This window comes from Drosophila obscura, unplaced genomic scaffold (assembly GCF_018151105.1).
Source record: "Drosophila obscura isolate BZ-5 IFL unplaced genomic scaffold, ASM1815110v1 contig_192, whole genome shotgun sequence".
Classification (NCBI taxonomy): Eukaryota; Metazoa; Arthropoda; class Insecta; order Diptera; family Drosophilidae; genus Drosophila; species Drosophila obscura.
The window spans coordinates 1,810,628-1,834,673 of NW_024542781.1; the positions used below are offsets into that span (position 1 = coordinate 1,810,628).

A 24,046-nucleotide genomic window follows, 5' to 3' on the forward strand; every position below is an offset into this window, starting at 1 on the left:
GAATTATGGAGCGGTTTTCGGGCACCACCTTCAAGAACAAAACAGCCTTCAGTCAGAATTAAGGGCAGGAAATGAACCCGTTTGCGTTTTTCCTCTTCTTTATTGGTTTTTCGAGTAGCTTTGAATTATTTATTAGCCAGTTGAGGGCAGAGTGCAGTCACGTTATTGATGAACCGCTAAAGTGGTTGGGAAAGTATCCTTGATATGGCTAGGATATGTACGGAGAGAATGGAACACGAAGAGCGATATCAATTGTTGAAGAAACATTTGAAATTGATATTTAACTCAAGTTCTGTTTCCCCTAATTTCTCTATCTTTAATTGCAAATGTTTGCTCATCTTTTGGTCATTTCCGAAATTAAAAATTCACATTTCGTTTTTGAGTCATGGCTTAGAGGGTTTAGAGTCTTGCAAAAGTTAATTATTATTCTGTGCCTGTGTCACCAGTGGCCGAATATTAAACGGAAACACATGTACAGATGATTTGCGTACAATATTCGATTGTCCCAAGTGACTCAGCGCCATATGACACCATCAGAGCGAAGATTTGAATGAAAGAAGATTTGTGCAGGCTAGAAAGTTGAATGATATTCTGTTTGGCTCTGATTCAGATGGCTGAGCTGTTGAATGGTAGATCCAAAAATCCACAAGCTTGTTTGGAATCTAAATACATTTTTCAAAGAGCTATTGTTCCTTTAAGATTTGTAAATCTCATTAAAAATTATCAATTACTTGAAACATTTTATCGAACTGAAGACCAAAAGTTTTATATTTTATATACGAGTAGTTTCACATAAATAAATACATATAAGATGGAATCAATGGCAGATGTATGAATTGTCTCCGAGAGTTATAAATCCCTTCAAAAAATTGCACCAGGAATAATTCAGATAATTTTAATTTTTAAAAGATTATCGTAACTACAAGATATTTCCCCTCTCTATATGATCTTGAGATCTTAAGATCATGGATTATCCCCTAACTTAGCTAAAAGCTTCCTTTGAAGGCCCAATCAACTTTTTCTTCCTTTAGCCTATGAAAAAGTTTGCCTTTTATCATTGCAGTTGGAGCATGCTGCAACCAACTGATAACAAGCCTATCCACGGACAACCCCAACGTTGCCAGCAACATGTTCGATGTTCGAAAGCTCCCCAAACAGCTGTTTCCTCTTCGCTTCTGCCTGCGCGCGGCCCATGGAAATTGGCTACCTACCTCCGCTGTGCACAGCCGGCTTTCATACGCCTCGTATGCCCGAACCGAACCGAGCCGAACCCCCCAAATGCTCACACACGAGTTCGCTCTGGTGCACGTTCGCTCATGTCTGTTTCATGTTCAATATTGAAAAGCAGGCAGTCTGCTGCGGCTATTAAAACGCGAAGGTTCTTGTCGGTCGGTTGTTCGTGCGTTTTGGTGGTTGAATCGAAGTTCAAGTCGTTTGCGTAAAGGTACAACCAACGAAATATTCCGTTTTTGGCCAACAGCGATTGTTCTAACGTTTATTTGATTAGGTACGGTACGCAAGTCTCTTTCGTCAGTTGTTATCTCTGGTGCGTAAGTGTGTGTGTGTGCGTGCTCTTTATTTCTTCATATTATTTTGTTTTTAATGAGTGGGCGATATATGTATTATTTGTGTTGTGGGCGTTTTGTTTGCCATTTGGGCAACAGAATCCAACTGAATGCTGGCTGAAAACTAGTTAGCCATGCGTGCTGGCCGATTCTGACCTGTTCCCCACCATTCAATTCTATTCGAACAATAGAACGGATGGCAAAAAATTACAATATTAAACAGATTTTTCAACAAATATGCAGGACTGACATTGCCCCTGACGGCCCAGACATTAATAGGCGACAGCATTTATTCTACATACGTACGTATGTATGTAATTTTTGTGTGTGTTTTCCATCGATTTGCATTCATTTCCCCCTTCGCTCTAATCAAAACCGAGACTCAAACACGCACGCACACGCACACGCACAGACATGCTATCAGCCACAATTACAGTGAACAGTGTAACGGGTGTTGTAAAGTTTCGTACAACCAAATCGAACAAAATTTAATTACAATCTTCTCTTGTTTCAAAAACAGCTTGAAAATCGTTCAGCAGCAGAAAGAAAAACCAATCTAAAAACTAATTTGAGTGCAATACAAGTGGAACAACAAATAATTTAAATACGTTTCATTTTTTCCAAAAAGGTGAGTTTGCCAATATCAATCAGTGGGGGCAGGGGCGTGTGATTGAAATCGATTTGAATGTTTAAATTCGTGTGTGATGCATCCTCCCAGGAAATTATTGATTTTACCGGAAATGTCCTTCGCCGAATGCACTGCAGAGCCGAAACCAGACCCAGACCCGGCTTCGCTTTGCAGCAGCAGCTGAAAAGCCCAAGGACACTGGCGCTCTGATGGTGCAGTGCCTGAACTTTTCACCTACGACTGAACGCCTCCACCACCCCCCACTCCCCACTCCGAACAGCTGTTTTCAGATGTTTTCCCGATTGGGCGGCAACATTTTTTGGTTGCAGCAACTTTTATTTTCAATTTCAATGCAACATCGAACAAGTGGCTGCCGGCAGTGGCCGGGGCGCCCTGACTGTGTGGTGTGCGGTGGCACGTGGGTTGAATGGTGTCTGGTTTGTGGCATGTGTGGGTGTCGGGACCGAGACCTGCACCACCTCCAAGTACGAGTAGAATGCACTTCTGGCTCGCTTGGGGCGAACCACTTGTTTGTTGGGGCATGTAATGGGTTGTAGGCATTGCCTCACATTCAAGTGGGTCGCTGCCACATGCCCCGGCCTAAGCTCCTGGAAATATGCCACAATATTCTCTATTTATGCGCCACCCACTCGCTTGTTTCGCATTTATCCCAATTAATTAACTTTCAATGCTGTCCATTCAGGCGGCAATCAAGTACAGTGATCCATCGCATTTCTAATGTATCCGACCGTTCTGACAGCTCTGGTTCCCCTTGGTGAGTGCTCACTGTATTGCCCTGGGGTTACACTCGTTTTAATTTAACACTAGAACGATTTTTGCCCGTTTCCCGCTTATCAGATATCTGCCAGCATAGGCATAGGCATATGCCACACTGTCATTAGATAGAATCCCCCGATAAGAGGCAACTGTGTGGGGGACTACGCCAAAAATAATGTAAGCAGAGAGGCTACAAGTTTCCGGTTCATTGTAATGGTGGGGGAAGAGACGGCGGCGACCTCCTGCCTCCCTCTTATCTTTATATTTGATTTTCCATGAGCTCATCGCCGGCTGCAATTTTGTTTTCTGTTTTGCACTCAGGTAAACGCAAACGAAAGATCATATTTCCCCTTTTTGGGTTGTGCTTTGGGATAATGTGTGCAATCGCCCTCTGGCGATCCACCCCTCTGTAGTTTCCCCCTGTTGTGGCATCGATTTCACATTAAATTGACTGCTCTCTGGTCGGTCCCCTTATTGGCGCGTGTTTTCAATTTATTTTTAGTTGAATTGCCCGTGGATTGTGTGTCTTTTATTTGTTCAAATGAAATTTCCATTATAATTTTGAAACCCTTTCTCGATTGTTATCGTGTGATTTAGTTTTCTTTGCGCTCTTCTATGGCTGCACTTTGAGCCGAAACCAAAGTGTGGAAATTTGCATAATTGCTTTCTCTCTCTCTCTCTCTGGTAGTGGGGGCCAGCCCATATTTTTAACATAAATCCCCCCATGGAGTGCCAGTTGATTGCAACGTTTTGTGGTTTCCTTTAGGGGCGGAGGGATTCCGTTCCCCTAGCGGTTGGATTCGGTTTACGGTTTACCTTTTTGTGGTTTCGCTCTCGTTTGTTGGCACCTTGTAAGGGTTTAAGCGGTGAAAAGGGGAAGCATATGAAAGTCTATGCGAGTATCCTTTTACAAAGGGAATAACCATATACCTGGCATAGTTATTATAGAGATATGGTGAGACCACGCTATTCATTATCTGATCTTTTTGTTTCCATGCCAGACTTAATGTCTGGTTTTTTTCACAATTAATGATTAATGTTTATTTTGTTGCTCCCTTTTTTTTTCTAGTTTTAGGCGTTTTGATAAGCACAAAATTATAATTGGTAACTAAAGCAGCAGCAATTTTAATGCTATTTCGACTAGAAACTAAAGCATGGAAAAGGAGACGTAGCAACAAAAAGAAAGGCACAAAATTAAAGAAGTATAGCAGAACTATTTCAAGTGCAAACTAAAAACATTCCCCATTCCGCAGCCGCTCACCTCATTCAGTGCTCTCGACGTTTGTCTGTCTATTTCTCTCTCTCTCGTTTTCTGAATGTGTGTTTGTCCACTGTGTGGTGAAATTTCTATCTTTCTTCCACTTTTAATCTACAAATTTTTAGATGTGTGCAATATCTACAAAAAAAGCAACAAAAGAAAAAACGCATAACATTTTTGAGTTTTTGTTTGCCACCTTCAAGGTCACATCAGCAGCACATCAGCATCGTAAAAATTGTTGTCGTCGGTTTCAAGAACAAAAAAACATTTGTTTGCCATTAAGCTAAAAGTAAATATTAGCAGACATATAGACGTTCGTACTATACAGACAACGTTCTATATATATATAAACATGCGAGAAATTGCAGTGCGACCAGGCAGCTAATTCTACAGTGAAAGTTCTCTAAAACGGAAACGTACAGTGAAAGATCTTTAGAAGAAAATTTCGAACCAAGGTCCCAAGGGATATACTTTACATAAATTTAACTTAAATTAAAATGTTTTAAATATTTGCATAGGTACGAGTATAATCGATCTACAATATGGTACTGTATAGTAGCTACTTGCAAGCTCATTATTACTTAATAGTTAGTTTATAGTCTTATAAACGATATCTAATATTACGCCCCTCAAGCGATTTTTCCCTGTTTGAATACTAAACTTTCGATGTTGGTTGACCAAAGGTGGACGACAAATTCATTCATGCATCATCACATGATTGATAAGCCACCCGGCCGGCCTCCCCAGCCTGATAAACTTTCTGTTAAATTCGTTCCGACTTGTGCTCGGAGCATTATGAATATTAATGTTTCGGTGACGTCAGCGATGCATTTGACAGATGACAAAGCATAAGGCACTAGACAAATCAAATGCAAATGCAAAGGCAGCAGTCGAGTGCAGTGGAGCTGAATGAAGATGAATGAATGGAAGTTCAAATTGTTACATTTTGCTTTGATACACTTTTCAGAGGGTACTTTAAGTTTTCATTGAAAGATGTATACGACAAGGAAGAAAGTGTATTTGAAGCAAATCTTTATAAGCAGATCCCTATGTCAAAAGCTTTCCAATTATGATTTTAGCAACAAACATTCGTTGGAATGTAACAAAATTGTATTCAATGAAGGTCTAAAATATTATCTATCTACCAATATAATGCTCTGTTTGTAAGGGTATCAAAAGTTTGCGACTTCAAAGCCATTCCTCTTTGCTGCTTTCCCCATATTCTTTTCATATTTTCCATTGCATTCTTCCGAAAAGCTGTCAACTCGCGCTGTCAGAGCCATTTGACATTTCCATTTAACTTAGTCAGCGCCACACACACCAAACACTCACACACACACTCGTACTCTTCCATATTAAAATATTAACAACCACCTGCAGCAGCACCCAGCGCGTAACTAATTTTCCCCAGAGTGATACGCGGAAGGGGTGGGGCAAATGAGTTTCCCTTTCGACACGGCTAACAAATGCCGCAAAGTGCATGCCCCGCTCGCAATCCACTGGGCTACGCTACGCTCTTTTTGTTAGTCCTATCGGACGAAACTCATCTGTTGGGCTGGCTGTCTCTCTGTCGGTCCGCCTGTTGGCCAAGGGGTCAAAAGCTCAGCAAATGACAAACATGCAACGGCGTTAAATTTTTATGCGTGTTGTGAAAATATGACAAGGAGTTGAAGCGTGGGTGGGGTACGGGAGCGGGGAACAATGTTGTGTTGCAGTTGTGGGTGTGTTAACCGTTTGCTGGTCACGCAATGCAAAGGAAAATGAAGAATTTTCCGCCACAGTCCAGTCCCGTTCCTGCGATAAGCCATAGATAGCAAACTGCTGCTCTTTTCGGCTGTTGGACGGCCCTTTTTAGCGGGGAGTTCTTTTGTATTTTATGGCATAATACCCGGCGAGAATGGAGAGAGTGAGAAACGGACCTATAGCAATGACATCAACTTTGCAGCACCCAAGGCCTTATCTCTGCCGGCATCGCAATTTATTAGATTGTGTGCTCTTAAGTTTATCACCTAAATTAAATATTTCCCTGTAAAAGATATCATGTGTAATTGTTTAAGTGGAGAGATTTCTGAGTGCGAGATAGTTAAATCAAAAGAATGCGGATGAGGAGTATAAACAGTAGGCATGAATCATATACATACATATGTACATATGTGGAGTATGTCAATAATAATATCTTTATATCGATTGCAACTCATTCCCCAAGTTAGAGACCTTTGGGGCCGAAAGCCACATTAACCTTGAAATGATACCGTGTATCTATCTGGCCTACCAACCGACTTACGTCACTTGTCCACGAATAAAAACAAACAAAAATATGTCCGGCTCTACCTCCACCTCCACTCCTTCTAACTCCCCCTCCACTCGCCACTCTCCAACGGACAAGTGACAACGATGAATGTCAGAGAGACAGACTTTATATGGCACAGCACAAACCCGCCCGTGCCTCCCATTGACACGAAATTGGAGCGCACGCTTCATTTACCCAACGGACGGTGTGTGTGGCGATAAAAAGGAAAATACAGCACAAATAAAATAAAATAAAGTCAAATAGATATGGCAACAAACTTGGATGATTTACTGCACCTTCGATAGTGGCAATGGCACGGCACGGCAGACAGACAGACAGACCTGTCGCTTGGCCAGTGGCCACTCATAAGATCACCTATAAAAATAGCAAACTAAAATAAACGATCAACTAAGGTCGAAAGAAAAGCGCGGAAAAATGCCGACAACAAGAACTACATACAAACAACCAATGGAATGAGGGAACAAATATTTCTGAACAAATAAACTCAAATTAAATTAGATTTGAATTCGAATTCGACAAGAATCAAGAATTTCAGCGCAACATTTGGCCAGGTCCATCGAAGGTAATTCACCAGCCACGAACTGGAATCCGAGTCCAGCTGCAATTGAGTGCGAAAGATTCTATGAATTTTATTTGTATACCGAGTATTTTTGGGTAGTTTTAACGATCAGGGCACTTGAACGAATGAAATTTGCAAATTTTTCTTTCAATTAAAATGCCATTTCACAGAGTATTTCTTATTATATGTATAACTGGAACGAGAGAGAGAGAGAAAGGCAGTCTGTTTGTGATACCCTGTGATACCCGGAGAGGAGGAAGCATAAATGATTTACTAATAAAATGAAGGATTAAGTGCACCTATGAGATACATAAGTTCAAAATGTGGAATATTTATCTAATGTTTAACTTACTTCAAAAGCTTTCTGATAGTATTTTATGGAACTTTTATAGAAATATTCGTATTTCTTAGCCAATATCCTGATGCTCGGGCAATATTTAAGGTGTTGAAAAACGAAATATGTTAATTACACTAACATTTCCATAGAAATAAAAACACTGGGAAAACCATTGATATATCCGTTTTCGATAAACAGCTTTTGTCGGCGAGTGCCGAAAGAACTTGCGAATTTTCCTCACGTATTTAATTATTAATTCTTCCAAATTGTGCCCAGAGCAAGGAAATGGATGAATTTTATGTTAATTTGTACCATATTGTGGGTGCTGTTGTATATTCCTGATGATGAGAGTGCGCTGAACTTGAGTCGTGACTCACACAGAGAGTTCTGTGATGTAATTGGCGCTTTTATGGTGATGGGGCTCGTAAAATTGATGTTGCTGTGAAGTAATATTTGCTATACGACACGTGCATTCGGCTCTGGCGCTTATTCTTATTAGCAATTCGGCGCCAAAATACTATTGGCGGTCTCAAGTTTATGCTTTTTCCCCAAAAGATGATTGATCTCTTTGGTGAAATATTTCTGCTGCTGTCACTGTGGGGGATGCTGACGCTGACCCAGTTTCTCGTTATTTACTTTCAATAATATATCTATGAATATATTCGCGCCTGACAAAAGAGAACCGAAAATAAGCCACAGATACTGTGAGGAATGGCTGTGAGTAAATTACTTATTTATATTATTCCACCACCCATACAGAAAAGTGACAACGATGACGTCGTCAGTTTCAGCACAGAATACGCAGAGTATCAAAAAAAACACAAACAGAAAAAAAACTGGTGCCATTAATTTGAACCTACTCGTATTCCCCCCTTTATTTAGCGCCCTGCCTCTGGCTCTGCCACTGCCACACATTCGATTGTATTGTTTGGCTGTGGGTCGGTCTCTCACTTAATTGGTTTTTGTGTGTGTTTCTGCCTGAAGCTGCTGAAGCCTAATGATCCGTCATTGGGTTGTACGTACGCAATCGCCGGCAAGTGCAGACAGTTCACGGTACGTACGTCTGTATCTCTATCTCTGAGGCATTGGTGGGCGTTTGTAACGCTCCGAAAATAATAATAGAGACAAAATGGTTATTACGAATGCCATAAAGATGGATAGATTATGAAGTGCTCATGGGAGAGACACTGACATGAGTAATAATTTGCAATGCTAATTTGCATTTTTGCCTGTCTTTGCCATGGAATACTTTTTGGTGGAACAGCTCTAAATTTATCACAAAATTAGGCAGAGTTTAAGGTTTTAGAGAAGCTTGGAGAGCTCCATTCTCAAATATTCTCATTCTCTTTAAAATTTATTGATTTTTACTAGCAGCACTAGAGCAAGATTTTTTTCTTTTTTAAAGTACGCAATTTCTGCAGAATTCATAGTTTCCGAATAAATTTTAATTCATTTTGAAATACTTCCAATTACAAGAATATTTCAAGCGTTTCTTTGGAACACCATCAGCACTTGTCCCTCAAATTTGTGCAGATTTATTCGTCAGAGTTTCACTTAATTCTTGTTGTCTGAATTATCACTTACTCCCGAGTTCTTAGAATAGAAAACTCAACCTTTTGTTGGGGGAAATTATAATAATTAAACAAGTAATTGTACCCAAATTGTGTGCAGATTTAACTGTCACTCCAACCTTGTTGAAGGGTCAGGTCAATGGTAAACATATAACCCCTCCAATGCCAGGCTCCAACCCGTTTCATTGTCACCAGATATATATAGAGAGAGAGAGGGGGAATAATAACTCAAGACAAGGGCACCGTCAGCCATGACAATTATATAATTACCGCTTTGTGTGTTGGCAATTAACTCGACACTCGTCGGTGGCAGTCCATCATCCATCCCTATCGCCAGAAAAAGTAGAGTCAGCAGCAGCAGCAGCACTTTATGGTTTTGATTGATGACACCCTCAAAGCCAAAGCGAATTGAGAACAATTGAAGATGCATCATCGTAAGTCCCTTTCGATGTTGGTTGTCCTTAACGTTCAATATTTACACTCGTTAAGCAATAAATGTATTGAATATCAATTGATCCAATTCATCGGATTGAAAGTAAGGGCCATCGAAGGCTGTTTTCACAGATTTAAACCAATAAAATTCGATTTTAAATGCCTAATGTACTGTCTAATTGTTACAACAAACCACAAAAGGGAAACCACCAACAGGGTTAACAGGGGAGGGAGGGATTCATAATGGTATGGGAATGGGGTGTTTGGGAAGTGCGGGTCATGTCGGGTTCAATGATTATTAATCAAATGCCAGTTTAATTATGCGACTTGTTAGAGACAGACATGCAGACAGACAGCCAGACGGACAGACACTATGTCTCATGTAATCACTCAGGGTACCGCTCCCCTTGCCGATCGGAGGTCTGCAGCTTCAATTAAAATTCGTTTCGCCGATCAAAATGGAAGCAACCACCAAAGTCCACCAAAAATTGAAAGCTTACGAGTTTCTCTCTCTCTCTCTTTTTACTTTTTGGCATAAGAATTGGGTGCGTTGGATGTGTATGTCGTTTCTCGGTCCCATTCTTGGGGCCTAATCGAATGTCAAGTATGAATCCATTGATGACAACGCAGACCATTCCGTTTTGATGGTGACAATTAAGGCGTCGCATCTCTCACTCTCTTTTGTATTTTTTATTACTTAATATTGTATCTGTTATTTGTTTTCCGGCTTTGGTTCTCCTGCAGTTCGTTGTGTGCTCTGTTCGTTAGCGGTTCTGCTCCGTGTCTCTTTGGGGCACTCTAATCCCAAACGAGTAAGCTTTTAAAGCACTCTGCTTGAAATACGATACGATCCATTGGCTTGGCTGGCCTCCGCTCTGTGGCTGTGCGTTTGACATTGAACTTGCGCGCTTAATCATTGTCAAAACATCGAGGAACCGAAGATTGCCAATGCAAACAAAAACCAATCCAAACAGGGGATGCATTCCGGGCTATCAATAAACAAATTTTGTTTTCTTTTTTTTCCAACTTTTTTTTGTGCCCTGATCGTGTTTGCATTTCAAATTAGCTTTCGATTTGCGGTCAGAAAAATATTGACAAAGTGACATCATGAGTAAAGCAACTCCAGAAATGGTACAATTTATTAGCCAAAAGCTTTATTTAACGATAAATAAAAGCAAAACTGTGGAACAGTGATCACGAGGCATGCAACAACAAAAGTAATTGAGCGAAAAGCAAAAGCGGAAATGAAGGAACTAAATGTTCCAAGACGTTCCAAAGATTTTGGTTCTCTTTTCTTTTCTATTCTTAGAGGAGAACAGAATGTGTGAAGAAGTTCTAGAGTATTTTTCCCTGGAAGCGGGTATCTGCTGGGAAATGCAAAAATTTAGCGAATGTCTAGGCAAATATTTCTCTGGGAGTGTCAGGGGTCAAACCATTCATTCGATGTGATTGGATACGATTTATTTGCTTTGACCCCACAGTCATGCTGCGGGGTCAGCATTTATCTATGAACAATTTGGTGGAAGAGCATTTATTTATGATCGGTTTTGATTTTTTTCCATCTGCTTGCAGGCCAAAGCACCGAAGAAGAACATCGACAGCCGCTACAAGTATTAGGAGGAGGCCAATCCCGAACCCCAAAGAGAAGACAAGCAAAAAGACAACATAAGCCACGGGGGAAAGCAGCCGACGAACGGGCCAAATGCAAATTCATAAGCAGAGGACCTGAACCTGAAGATACAACCTCCAGATAGAACACATTTCCGCACTGATACAGTGGGTCGGGAGAGAGACTGTGTTTGTTTATTGCATCGAGTCAGCGACTGGAACCTAGAGTTTGCCCCGCGCGAAGATCCATCCGCACGATGCCCGGCCACTTACACGCCATACATCTTTGAGACCCCAGTGGCGTACCCATGCCCCACACTCTGGCCTGCATACGTTGCACATACAATATTCCATCAGGCAGCAATATTTGGAGAGTGCCGTCGGTTGGTTGGGCAATCGCCAGATAAATTCTAATAAATAGCCAGACAACAGAATACTTGGCATAAAAATAAATAAGAATCGAAGAACGCGGAACGCGGAAAGCAGAACGCAGAACGAGCTACGGGATTCGAACGCATTGCAACAGATTCATCTGAGGTGTCGAGTGCATTGCCCAGGCCAGGCCAGGCAATACCCCTCTGGCAGCAGTTGGAGATCTTCGTGGCAGCATAGACGTAGGTCGCGGCCAAAGTGTTGCAAGGCAGGGGCAGAGCCAGAGGCAACGGCAACCGCAGCGAGGTGTACACATTTGGCACCATGGAGGGCGGTTACGTCAATGAAGGTGAGTTGCAATTACAACTAAATCTACATATGTATATGCCACAAGTGTACATATCTACAAGATATCGAACAAGTCCATCTACCGAATGAATGAATGCTTTTTCTTTGATGCCAATAATCCCAAAATCTATGGAATTTAGTTCACATTCTTGTTTTTGCTTTTGATATACACACTTCAAATGCATTTTTAAATTTTATATATGCAAAATATTCTTTAAGGAATAATCTCTTAATCTCTGCTTAAGACGAATTTCTTTTATTTTTAAATATAAGTGTAGGAAAATTTTATTTGAACTTTGAAAAATATTCTATAATTCTTGTTTATTAAGTTGGATTTCCTATTTGATATAGGAATAGTTTTCTTAGATTTTAGTTTTGTATTTTTGGCTTTTCTTGCTTTCTGCGAACTTGCCTTAGACCTTATTGTCCATGAAAGGGGTTTCCCCCTTTTTCTTTTTATAAAATATCAAAGTAATTCAATACACCTTGAATAATTTCTTTCAATTCATCAGCCAATTATTCATAGCCACCAAACAACGCATATAGACCCATTATATAGGATATAGATGCACTTGCATCATACAATATAATTTCTCATTCATTTTGTGGCTTTTTGCATGCTCACCTCAACCAAAAATAATTCTCACACAATGCGAAAATTCGAAAATTCATTCAACAAGACATTCGAACAGATGTTTGTATGTACAAAGTATTTGACTTTGAATTTCTAAATACACACACACATACACAGAATGTGTGGCATGATCTGTTGAGAAAAACCTGCACAGTGACACCGAAAATATCTGCGATTTATTAGCAATGCAAATGCAAACGAATTATTCAAACTGCCACTTCACCCATCCACCCATTAGTCAGACGCTATGAGGCAATGCATCCCCGATATAGTTTTGTTTTATTTGGCAAACATTTTTTTTTTGGTTAATAGAAATAGACAATTACGTGTACCTGTGTGTGAGTCACCAAAAATCACTAATTCCCATAAAAAAACACCCACTATTCTCCCAAAAATGCTCTCTCCAAAACACACACAGAGGATTCCGATGCCATAATGGGTGTGGAAAGTCCAGGTAAATGAAAACATCTCTCTTCTCTACTATGCATAATCGTTCTCATAACCAGCAACAAACTTGAATAAATATCTCAAGGAAATGCTAGGGGAAAGGGAAAGAGCCATCAACTTTGTGACACTCAATTAAAGGCCTGAGAGTAGGGGAAGAATATAATAGTGCATTTGAGCGTGTATCTTTATGACTGGTTTCTGCTATATACGCGATACAAGCCGGTTCTTTACTCGCCCACATTCAGACACAAGTGGTTCTCCCGCCCTTTTTCAGATTCAGCCCTCAGATCAATGACAGATCGGTCGCTGACTCTCGATATCTATGACGCCGCAGCACATGTTCTGCTTTGTTATTATTTACTTTTTGTCTTTTAATTTACATAAGAGGATTACCGATTGTAAATCACAAGCCATATATTCGATTCTGGGTATCGGTATGCAAAAATAAAACAGAAACAAATCGTAAAGTAGTCGATTCGCTGACAACTGTGTACCATAAAAGGCAAAACTGTCTGTCAGACGACTGCTGATGCTGCCACGACCTAATGGGGGGTTTTCAATTAATATTCATTTGGAGGAAGGCAACGCAAAAACTGTCATAAATTATCAGCTTGCAACAGTCAAACGGACGCGGACAGACAGGGTTCCTTGAGCGGCGTCTTCAAGTATGCCCGGCATCAAAAAGTGCAACTCGGTCACGTCTTTCACGGGCATCATAGCGATGCCACCAACCAGAGAGATACATTTTTGGGGCAAGCTGATGATGTCATCTGCAGCGCCAGCTCTTAAAAGGATCCGATCCGCCTTTTTCTGTGGCTCTGCCTTGATCACGTTTCCAGCAAAAAGCCACAAACTGATAATAAATTCGCAGTTTTGTCGAAGCCATGAATTTGTTTCCAGGAATTCTGTCGAGTGCCAGACAGAAATCACAATAAATATATCTTTTCTGCCTCTGGCTCTGGCCCTGGCCCTGGCCTTAGGATCGAATTCTGTGTGCGGTTTCTCATTCCTTGTGTTTGTCTGAAGATGGAAGATATTTTCTCTCTCTTCACTCTGTTTGTGGATCATTGTTTGTGGAATTCACAAGAATTTATTTGCTTAAATTTGAAAATGAAAACACACTTTGCAGCTGTGAAAATACATTGTCTTACAGAGTGCCCGCCATTATATTGTAGTTAAACATTTTTTAATGCCAGTATTTATCGCCGAAAAGTGTAATTAAAAAATAATAATAATAATAAAATCTACATGATAGACAAATCAGACACTGTATTAGCGGACATGCTTGGGTTCGCTTTCAGATTGACCTTGCCAGGGCTATGACCCATACATTTTTCCATGCATGTGTCTTTATTTTTGTTAGTTTTTAGTTTTTTTTTGTATATGTAGGAGAGTCTGCAAGTACTAGGAACACATACCGACCAAACAATGACGACAACACAAATGAAACAGCAAACTAGACAAAATTTATGAGCAACAGTTGTTGGATTTATATGCATATGTATATGTGTTGATATAAAGGGCGTATATATTTTAGCAGTAGTTTGTCTTGATAAAGTGTGTAGAGAATTAAGAAAAAGATGCAAAAATGTACTAAAAGATATATGTCTCGTTAAGAAGGAAGGAAACACCCCTTAAATATAGGGAACTTACTTTAAGTTATTTATCTGCTTTAGATGGAAAACTCCATGAACTCCAGTGTTTCTGCAGTACAAGTTTTTTGTCAGGTTAAAAGGGTAGGAGACCATATTACAGCACTGCTAATCTACCTACAGGGTATCTGAGCCGCGACTCTTCCCCAGTGTTGACCTTCCATCCCATTCAAGTGCTCGCATTTGTGTATGGTCTTCAACTTGACCTCTCCAACAGAGCATTTAGGCAAGAATGAGACATCTATTTACATATATAATGTGACTTGATAAGCTATCGGGATTTGCATAAACCTCGTGAGGAAGACGTGAAATGAAGGCGTTAAGCCCAACACCTCTTGCTTATGACAGATTCTAAAAAAAGATACACAGATATGAAAACGAGTTGAACTTGTTGTCGGGCAGCTTTTTCTGTGGCTGCAATTTGAGACTTGGTCTTCAAATCGCTTAAGTATCTTATTTTGTGAGTGAGGTGTTCAATTACATGACATGGAAAATGCATCTGAAGTTGCTCAATATTCGGTTCAATGTCGGAATGTCGATACATTCGATACGACGAGATAATGTGCCGAAGATTGATGCTTAAAAGGTTCTCCAAGTCATTCGAAGCGATTGACACAATTCGATGGACAGTCAATAGGAATAGGAATGGCTTTTCGAAATCAATTTCAATATTCCACCTACTGGCCGCATTTCCCTCAAATGTCAGTTTTCATTGCCAGCTGCACAAATATTTGCCATTTCATTTCTAGTTTCATTTCTATTTTCATTTCCATTTGTGGTTCAAGTTCAGCAGGGAGTGGATTCCATCCAATTGCCCCATTGATCAAGTGCATTAAGAGGAACACGTGATTTGCATTTAAATTGTTTTTGGCTTTGACTTTGGCCAACAACTGCAAATACCCGACTCGTACTCGTATCTATCTCCCTGCCAATTCTGCAAATTTGCTGCCCGTTTATTTGCATTGGCGTCTTGCCGGTTCGAGTCTCGATTTGCCTCAGAAACGATTACGATTACCGCAGCCAATCATCGAGTCATGCAATAATGGAACCATACCATGCAAATGACGTCAGCTGTGGCTAGCTGGCTGGCTGGCTGGCTGGCTGGCGCTATTGTGCATACAATTAAAATCAATTTGCAGTAGCGCCAATTGCTGTCGACATATTTTATCTAAGGCGTTTCAAAATCCATTCGAAAGAGAGAACTGGACACTCGCTTAGATGGGTATGTATGCAAACTCAATTAGTCATCACTACTGCAGTGTTTTTTGCGCATGGGCAGCGTTCTTGGGTGGCAATGTTGACAGTTTTCACTGGGGCAATGTGGCCAAATTTCTACAGAAAAACGTTTTAGTTTTTAGTTTTCAGCTAAAGAATGGAACTATATGAGTATATGCACTCTATTTTGTTTCATAGTGTAGCCAACTTTCATGAAAATAAATAATACCAATAATTATTGGATAATTAATAATTATAAACTAAATCTATTGTTATATATTTTAATTTTCAGAAATTCTTTACAAATAAATTATATATTAAAAGGTTTAAGAGTAGAGTACAGTAGACCCCCCCTCCCCCCCCCCCCCCCCCCCCCCCCCCTCTTTTTTTTTTTTCTTTTTTTTTTTTTTTTTCTCCTTTTTTTTTTTTTTTTTTTTTTTTTTTTTTTCCTTCTCCTTTCCTTTTTTTGTCCAGTAGAGTTCAGAAATTACAAAACGTGTCTAATTTTCAGTCTTAATGGTATCAAAGAATATTCAAAAAATGTTCTAAAAATGTTCCAAATATATAAAATAAAGAAAAGTACTCTCCAAACTGCAATGCATCTGAATATCAAATTTTGTATCCCATTTTCCATCTACGTTCGATTTAATGTTTTTTTAACCAAAGTCATAAATAATTTCACCAACTTTAGTAGATTTTATCTCATTTAAGACTAACTGCACTGTCAAATCTTTCGAATTTTAGGCACATTATGTGGCAGCTTTATCTGCAATAATAAAATTAAATAATTTATTTTAATGGTCAGCCATGTTAAATGAGGCTAAGTGATTTTCGTTGTAGACTTCAAGCTTCGAAGCGGGCATGCAAAAAAGTTTTGGTGTTGTTTTGTTGGCGGTCTGTAACAAAATTAGCTAAAATTGCAGCTCAAAGATACAACCAGCACAAAAGACCAGCGGCAAATCGTGATTTAGCCACCGTCATTGTGTATGGTCGGTTGGCCGATTGGGAATGCATCAAAGTAAACGGCTCTGAAGGCGAAAGATGGTATCCGCGCGGCTACGACTGACTGGGGGCACCGCTCCTGAAAGCCGGCACGTACATACATACATATCTGAAGCGCTTAGATAGTTAGATAAATTGTCGTGGGCCCCTTGGCACCTGAGCTGCATAGGACATAGGGGCCCATAGAACGTGGCTTACATTCGTCATAATGCGGAACAGATGCCAGTCTTTGAGCTGCGCCTTGTTGATGATACATATTGCATGATAAAAAATTACTTTCAATGGAGTTTATATCAGATTTATGGGCATTATTAGAGCATATCTCTGCTCCGATCTGAGCGGAGTTTGTCTTTTGTGGAGCAACAGCCACCCACACAAATCATAATTGAAGCACTCCAAACTCTCATAATTGGCGCCGGAGGCCAGAGCCCAAATTGGCAAGAACGGAAATGTCGAAAATTAAATCCCCCCCCTTGCAATTAATCAATTTTCATAATCAAAACGGACTCTGGGGGCTGTGTGTAATGGCGTGGGCCGAACAGACGACTGGCCATGGACAAGCCCCCGGGTATGGCTCGAGCTCTAGAGGGGGTTTGAGGTGTTGCCGGTTTCATTAAACTCAAATTAGCTGTGGATTCATTCTCCTCAAGGCAGCAGATAAATGACAGCGATACATCATGAAAGAGGCGAATGAATGTTTCTGGTGGATCACAAGATCTAAAGAATTCGAATCTCTTTCTTGGAAACCACTCTCGTATGTATTAGCCATTAGCCAGATCTTCAGATCTTCAGATCCTCAGCTAATGTCCGCGTTATCCGAGCAACTCTTGTCCACTATTTTTGGCAGGCAATTAAAAATATAATTTTTCGAAAATACTTTCACAAAAGAGGGCGTGATGCGTGACAATGTCAAAGCCAACTGCCGAGTGAAAATGAGAGCAGGAAAATAATTTGGCAGTGAGCCAAAAAACAGCGACCGATTAAACGAGACCTCATAAAAAATTGAAACTATTGTATGTACAAAAAGCAAAGCTCATGAAAGAAAAAAAGCAAAAGTCAAAATCAAAATGTTGTCCCATAATTTTGAATGCGAATATTTCCTGCCTACCAAAGTAAACAATTATTTAGGAATATATACGGTTATAATATACATATAGATGGCAAATAATGGGTTGTATATGGCGGCAGTTTAATGCCCATCAAGGCCGCCTAGAACCGAGTGTTAAAAAAACAGAAACAGAAAGAGTATACTTGTACGTATACACGTATTTAATTATATGAAATTATTGTTTATGGGCATTACACCCCATGGCAGGGGGCTGTTTACGTGCCAATTTATTTAATCATTTGATATTGGGCCGCGTTAAGGGCGTGGCTATGCTGATGGCAGATGGGGTTGGGCCTACCAGATATTCCACTTTCGATAAGACCAAAGAGAATGTATATGTTTGCTGCATGTTAAGTGGAAAATGCAAATGCAAATATTGTTTAGAATAAAAAGTTTACTTAAACAAAAGATAATAAATTGTACTGTAGGATACCCATAAAGAACTCAAAAGAGTCCATCCCCAGCCCATCCCCACCATTGATGGTTTTTCCCTTGAGCCTCAATGAACATATTGCTTGCGGGATAGCAACATTTCCATTTCCATTGTGACATGGACTTTTATTATTAATGAATGAATGAACGAACTAATGAATGAATGAATGAATGAATGAATTTCTGTCAACTTGCAAAAGTGCGACAAATTGTAAAGCGCTTAAGTTGTTTCCAAGCAATTTACTCACCAAATCAGAAACTCATCAAAATTGTTGCATGCCATACAAGCGTCAACAAAAAATTACGAAAAAACGCAGACGTTTTTTTCCTTGTTAATTGTAAAATATTTTACAAAACGAAGTCTTTTTTTGTGTGTTGAGTTACGTGTCGTTGATAATTAAAACTGAGAATTGTTTAGGGGGGAGGGCTTTCAACCCAGACATACCAGTGGAGTGGCATCAAGTGGGGGCAAAGTCCGAGGGGAAGATCTTCATATACAAACCCCTTTCATAATAGTCCCTGGCTAAGTCCCTGCATGCCACTCATCATAAATATTTTGTCTGTATTGCTTCTAGTTCTCTCTCCTTTTTGTTAGATTTTTTGCTCGCAACTTTCAAGTTTATTCAACCTGAAATTGTCGTCCCACTGACAGTTCCAGGTAGCAACCAGCCGGTGCCGGAGTTTTGCGTGGCTTGTTTATGGCTTTATATCGTCCAGTTTTTTATGGCTTTCTGTGGAGGTTATGTGCGACATGCAAAGCGATCTCTATAACTCCACCCACAACAGCGTTTCGTACTCGTTGCTCCCCTGGTAGGTTTATCTTTCTCGTGGTTTGCCCATCTAATTAAAATTGGGTTGAGTGAGGCTTTACGATTGTCCGAAAAACGAACTGACGGCTGCTTTGTTGTCGAGTCTGGCGTCATTTGGCCACTGGCAAATGGGACTGAGCGCTAATTTAATTTACAAATTAGCCGCCGCACTCGAAAACTGCACGGCAAGTGTCGGTCGGTGTTCCGATGGGATGGGTTGGTGTTGCTTTCGAGTGTCGTTTAATTTGTCATTTTTTTGGGGCTACCATTGAAGGTTGTGCTTGGCATAATGTAAGCAAGGTGTAAAGTTTGAACAGAATGTGATTGGAATTAGAGCAAGGTCTAAGAGAAAAAGAGATGGGATATCACAGAGATACCACTGGTGAGAATGTTGAAGTAAATCGGATGAGAGACTCTTGGAACGACTTACAGCTATTTTAATTGGTGTTTTTACAGAAAGTATGTCAAGTCTTTCCTGCAGAAAACTACCAAAAGAAGAATGGCAAAGAGTATGGTGGATTTCCATAATTTTAAAGTATATTTATTCGCAAGATAATTTCTTATATCCGTATGTCCCATTTCAGTTCCATTTCCATACGTATATTTTCTCCCCACCCAAGGGACTTTCCTATGGCTCCGAATCTTCTTTCATTTACCATTCCCTTGATCTGTGACATGCAGAACTGTTTGCATTGCCTGGCATAATGATAATCGTATGCTAATTTGTGGAGTGAAACGAATTGCATTTCAAGTTGCACGATCCATGGGGCATGAAGTGGCATGCCATGGACACGCCCACAGGCAGCAGCCACATACTATGGTGCTGGGAGAGGGGGGAGTGGGGGAGCAAAGTGCCGCATTCAGTGTCAACGACAGTGGATGATAAATTACAGCGAACCAACTTGTAGCTGGAGCACAGAAACATTTAAGTCTCAAGGCCTGTTTGTGGCAGTCAAATGTTGTAGCTGCCGCTCAGCCACTCTGCCCCCTGGGTTCTCCTTATCCGCCCTCCCCCCACCACTCTGCACCGACTGCTTCTCCCCTGTACGATTGTATCTGATGCTGTCATCATCAGTGCCTGCCTGGAAGGTGCAGAGGTGGCAAGTTCTGTCAGATATCTCAGAGTTTTGCTTGCTCTGCCTCCCCATGTTGATACAATGTGTTGAACAGAGCAGGAGCTCTCATCGAGGGGGGTGGGGGGGTTCGCTGCTATGCTACAAGACTCTCTTGCTCCAGTAAGTGCGCCTCTGTTTGTGCCTCATAATTATAATTATATCTCCCTCCCTGAATCTTTTAGCTACCGTTGGGTAACTGCAAATAGTGCGACTGGTTTTTGGTTTCTTTCAGCCCAGCCCAGCCCTGCCATGCCATGCACCGGAAACGTGACCCAAAGGGAACTCCATTCCCGTCCCACCATCCACCATCTGGAACTGGATGTGGAACCGACATCATTTCGGGGTATAGGATAATTAACTGCATTGTCTGAACCACTTCATTAGCAGTTCTCACTTTCGGTTTCATTTAATTTCTCTTTGTCAACTGGAAAATATTGAATATTAAAATAAAATTCCAAGTGCCGGGCGATTCCAGGCGGGTTATGTTAATATCCAAGTGGAAGCTTAAGCATTTGGATTCAACAGATTTTCAATAGCATTTCCAAGCATTAGGGATTGATCTGATTTCGAGACTTTGTATTCATCAGCTTTCAAAATTGTGAATGTTTCAGTTTTGTTTGTTTGCCTACCCAAAAAAATTCTCCCGAAATGGAAGTTGACGCGGCGGAAATCAAAGAAAATGGTTGGGTCAAGCTCTCGGGGATGTAAACAGTTTTGTCGAGGCGTCAAAGTAAAGGCCCTAAAGGCCTTTAAGACCTACAAAGAAATGTCAAATAAACAATTTGGATCTCAATTTTCATGGTTCGTTTTGTGCCTCAAGAGAGTTTTGTTTGGGCTTTTGTTTCTCATTTGATGAGACAACAAATGAATTGTTTATTACCTCGTTGCATGCAACATTTCTAATTGGAGTTTCATGAGTTATGTATGGGCTATGGGCTGACATTTCCGCGGAATTGACGGGCCTCTCCCACTCCACTCCCTCGAATCAGTTCTTTCTGCTTTCCCTTCTGCAGAGCGCTGAATGGTTCATTAGAGACATGCAAAATGCGGAAAAAATAAAAGCAGCAGCATGGAGAGGGAGGTCGGTCCCCAACTCCATTCAAGTTCCTCGACACGTTCTAACCAAAGTTCACTCAACTCTGCTCTGCCACAATTGAATGGCTGCCTCTTTCTCTTCTCTGTGCAAACTTTTAGCAATTGACAATGCGAAGCGGGTTAAAAATTTGTTGTTTTTTTTTGTTAAGCCAGACATTTGGGCGACCATACAAAGTAGTTTTTATTTAGTCGCTTAATTGCTTGCCAATTAAAAGGAATTTTCCCCCAATCGAGTGCTAAAACCAAACTTGTACATCTGTCTCTTAAGATGACCCAAAAACCAAAACCATGCCATATGTCTGGCCTCTCGTCAGCTGAGCGACATCTTTCCCTATGCGAACCGACAGATTTGCTGTTGTGTGAATAATGAATGCAGAAATGCTCAGGGAATTTCCTGTAAGAGGGCGAAGAATTGGGTCAGCGAGGAATCAAATTGCAAAGGAAATGCAAAAATATGAAGCTGCAGACAGATCCCTGGCATATGGTGAGCAGCACTGAATTAATGAAAGAAACCGAGACGCACACACACACACGGAGAGTGACCTCCCTGTGAGAGCGCTTCGACATGAACGGTTATCGGAGATCGGGCATCTTTTGGCCCATTAAACAACTCAAAGAAATGCACTTGTAAGCATGACCAGAAGTTGTTTATGTAACCTACATTCCTTCACCCTTTTCCCGGAGTTTTCAGAGATATTGTGGAGCGGGAAGTGAAAATGGGTTATCATTAAATATGACACACACTCACCCGGCCTGGCAGACAGCAAACGAAATCAAATTGAATTGCACTGCTTGAAGGTGTGAAGAGTGGCGGCCGAAACAGGCAGAGAAAGAAGGGGGCGAGTGCGTGAGGTGCGAGAAAGAGGGCTGGAGGGGAAAAGCCTCCTCAGACATGCTCCAACATGCACAATTAACAAAAAAACGAAGCAAGAAGAGAAAAGTTTGTTTGTTTCGCTGTGATTCCGATGTTGCTGATAAGATATGGGAACGAACTCCACATAATGGGAATGGAAAAAGCAACGGGAACGGACGGGCGGTGACAGAGGAAAGCAGTTTGATGACGTAAATGCGACAATTTCTTTCCAATTAAGTGTCAAGCGAGTGTACACCTAAGGTGGCGGGGGGAACCTACCGATAAGAATTCATGTGTCCCTCAAGGGGTCTTTCACAATAAAACATTTGTTGTACGAGTTCTACTTATAATTGTAAAATATATATTTTGATTTTTTATCTTTGCGTAAGCAGCATAAATATTCCACCATATTTACCCGTCTATAAATAAATGGAAACAAATATTTGATTAATGAAATTCCCTAAGGGACTGCGAAATTTTATCTCATTTATTTGTACACATTGATAAAATTAAATCAAAATTGTGTCATATTTGGAACAAATGTGAAAATAAAACCTACGAAAATTTATAAAATTGCACAAGAGAAATTGAATAATTTACAACTTTTTATAAGCACTGAAGTCCCATAAGGGAAATAACTTTGTAGAGCTGTATTTCTCTTTGTTTAAATCACGCTTTAAAATATGTACGAAAAATATTTTAAGGGAATTTTGATAGGCACTTTTCAGAACCAATTCTCAAGGGGTTCGAGAAATAGCAACATTTAAAATATTCTCGACATATTATTTTTCTCTTGCTATCTCATATTGCTAAACCAAAAATGTGATCAACTTCCTTTCGTTTCCCAAAAGCAATTCCCAAGTTCAAAGTCGAATAATCAAATAATTTCGTTTGCTGTTATTGAACTTTTGTAAAAGCATACAAAAATTTATACATATGTGTGTGTGTATTCGTTTTATGTACATACATGCTTAGCCATGTTTTTGTGGAATTTAACGCATGATTGAGTCATTAAGATACGGGGAGTACTCACACCACTCCACATCCACATCCACACCAGTCCGTCCCCTTCTGCGGGTAATTCGATCATCCAACAAACCGAAAGTAATTCCGTGTAAAACGATCTACTGTGTGTAAATATGTGTGTGCAAAATGCAAACAGTTGCCGCACTTTAGTTGCGTTCGTTTTCGTGTTCGATTTCGTTTAATAGCCCCTCAGCAAAAGCAAACCAAACCACACCACACCAAAACCAGAACTGGTATAATAAAACCTCTATGGGTTTTGTGACGGGCTGGTCAAGGGGGTCGCTATTCAGCGCAGAAGGTGTTGGCTGTCGGCTGTTGGCTGTAGGCTGTAGGCTCTGGGCATTTCATTCCATTTGAGTGATCCACTGATTGGATGATTCATGTTGTGGTTTTTGGTTTTTGGTCTGGGATGTCGGAAACGAGTCCGGAGATCACTTTGATGTTGAGGAGTTGTTGAAATGTGCTAAAATAAATGAATATTAATATGGAAATCATATGAATTCGAGTAACATAAGCGATTTAGTGGTATAAACATTGTGTACATAAAAGGTTAATACCCAAACGCAAACATCATCTTGAGAGATTAGCCATTTTGGCATGCCAATAACTTGAGCGGTTTAAGACACTCCCATCTGCAGATAGGGCATCTTTAAGTCGATTCTTTCTCGACACCCCACTATTGTTCTTCTATAAATGTGCAAAAATCATTTGAGTATAAAAATTTCCTTATAGCCAGCTAATTATAGAACAGTTGCCGATCTGATCTGCCAAAGTTGAATAACACTGGGGCGCTGACACACACTCAGCCGAGAGGCTCATCTGATATACAATTGCACATTTGGCTGTATTTTTAGCATATTTTAAACATTCGGGCGCCGCCAATCGGCAATCG

The 24,046-nt window shown here is 40.4% G+C and overlaps 1 protein-coding gene across 4 annotated transcripts in view; it reads left to right on the forward strand.

The window, feature by feature from the left end:
- The first annotated feature begins 1,340 nt into the window (after positions 1-1,340).
- LOC111067630 (aminopeptidase N) overlaps positions 1,341-24,046 on the forward strand; it is a 32,942-nt gene continuing 10,236 nt past the window's right edge. Inside the window, exons 1-4 of one of the 4 annotated variants that reach the window (XM_041593550.1) lie at positions 1,341-1,507; positions 2,086-2,193; positions 11,011-11,767; positions 12,819-12,854. In XM_041593550.1, the coding sequence (XP_041449484.1) occupies positions 11,743-11,767; positions 12,819-12,854 (61 nt within the window). In that variant the 5' untranslated portion in view covers positions 1,341-1,507; positions 2,086-2,193; positions 11,011-11,742. The remainder of the gene's footprint in view (positions 1,508-2,085; positions 2,194-11,010; positions 11,768-12,818; positions 12,855-24,046) is intronic. The other 3 variants (XM_041593551.1, XM_022356818.2, XM_041593552.1) reach the window with 3 other exon arrangements.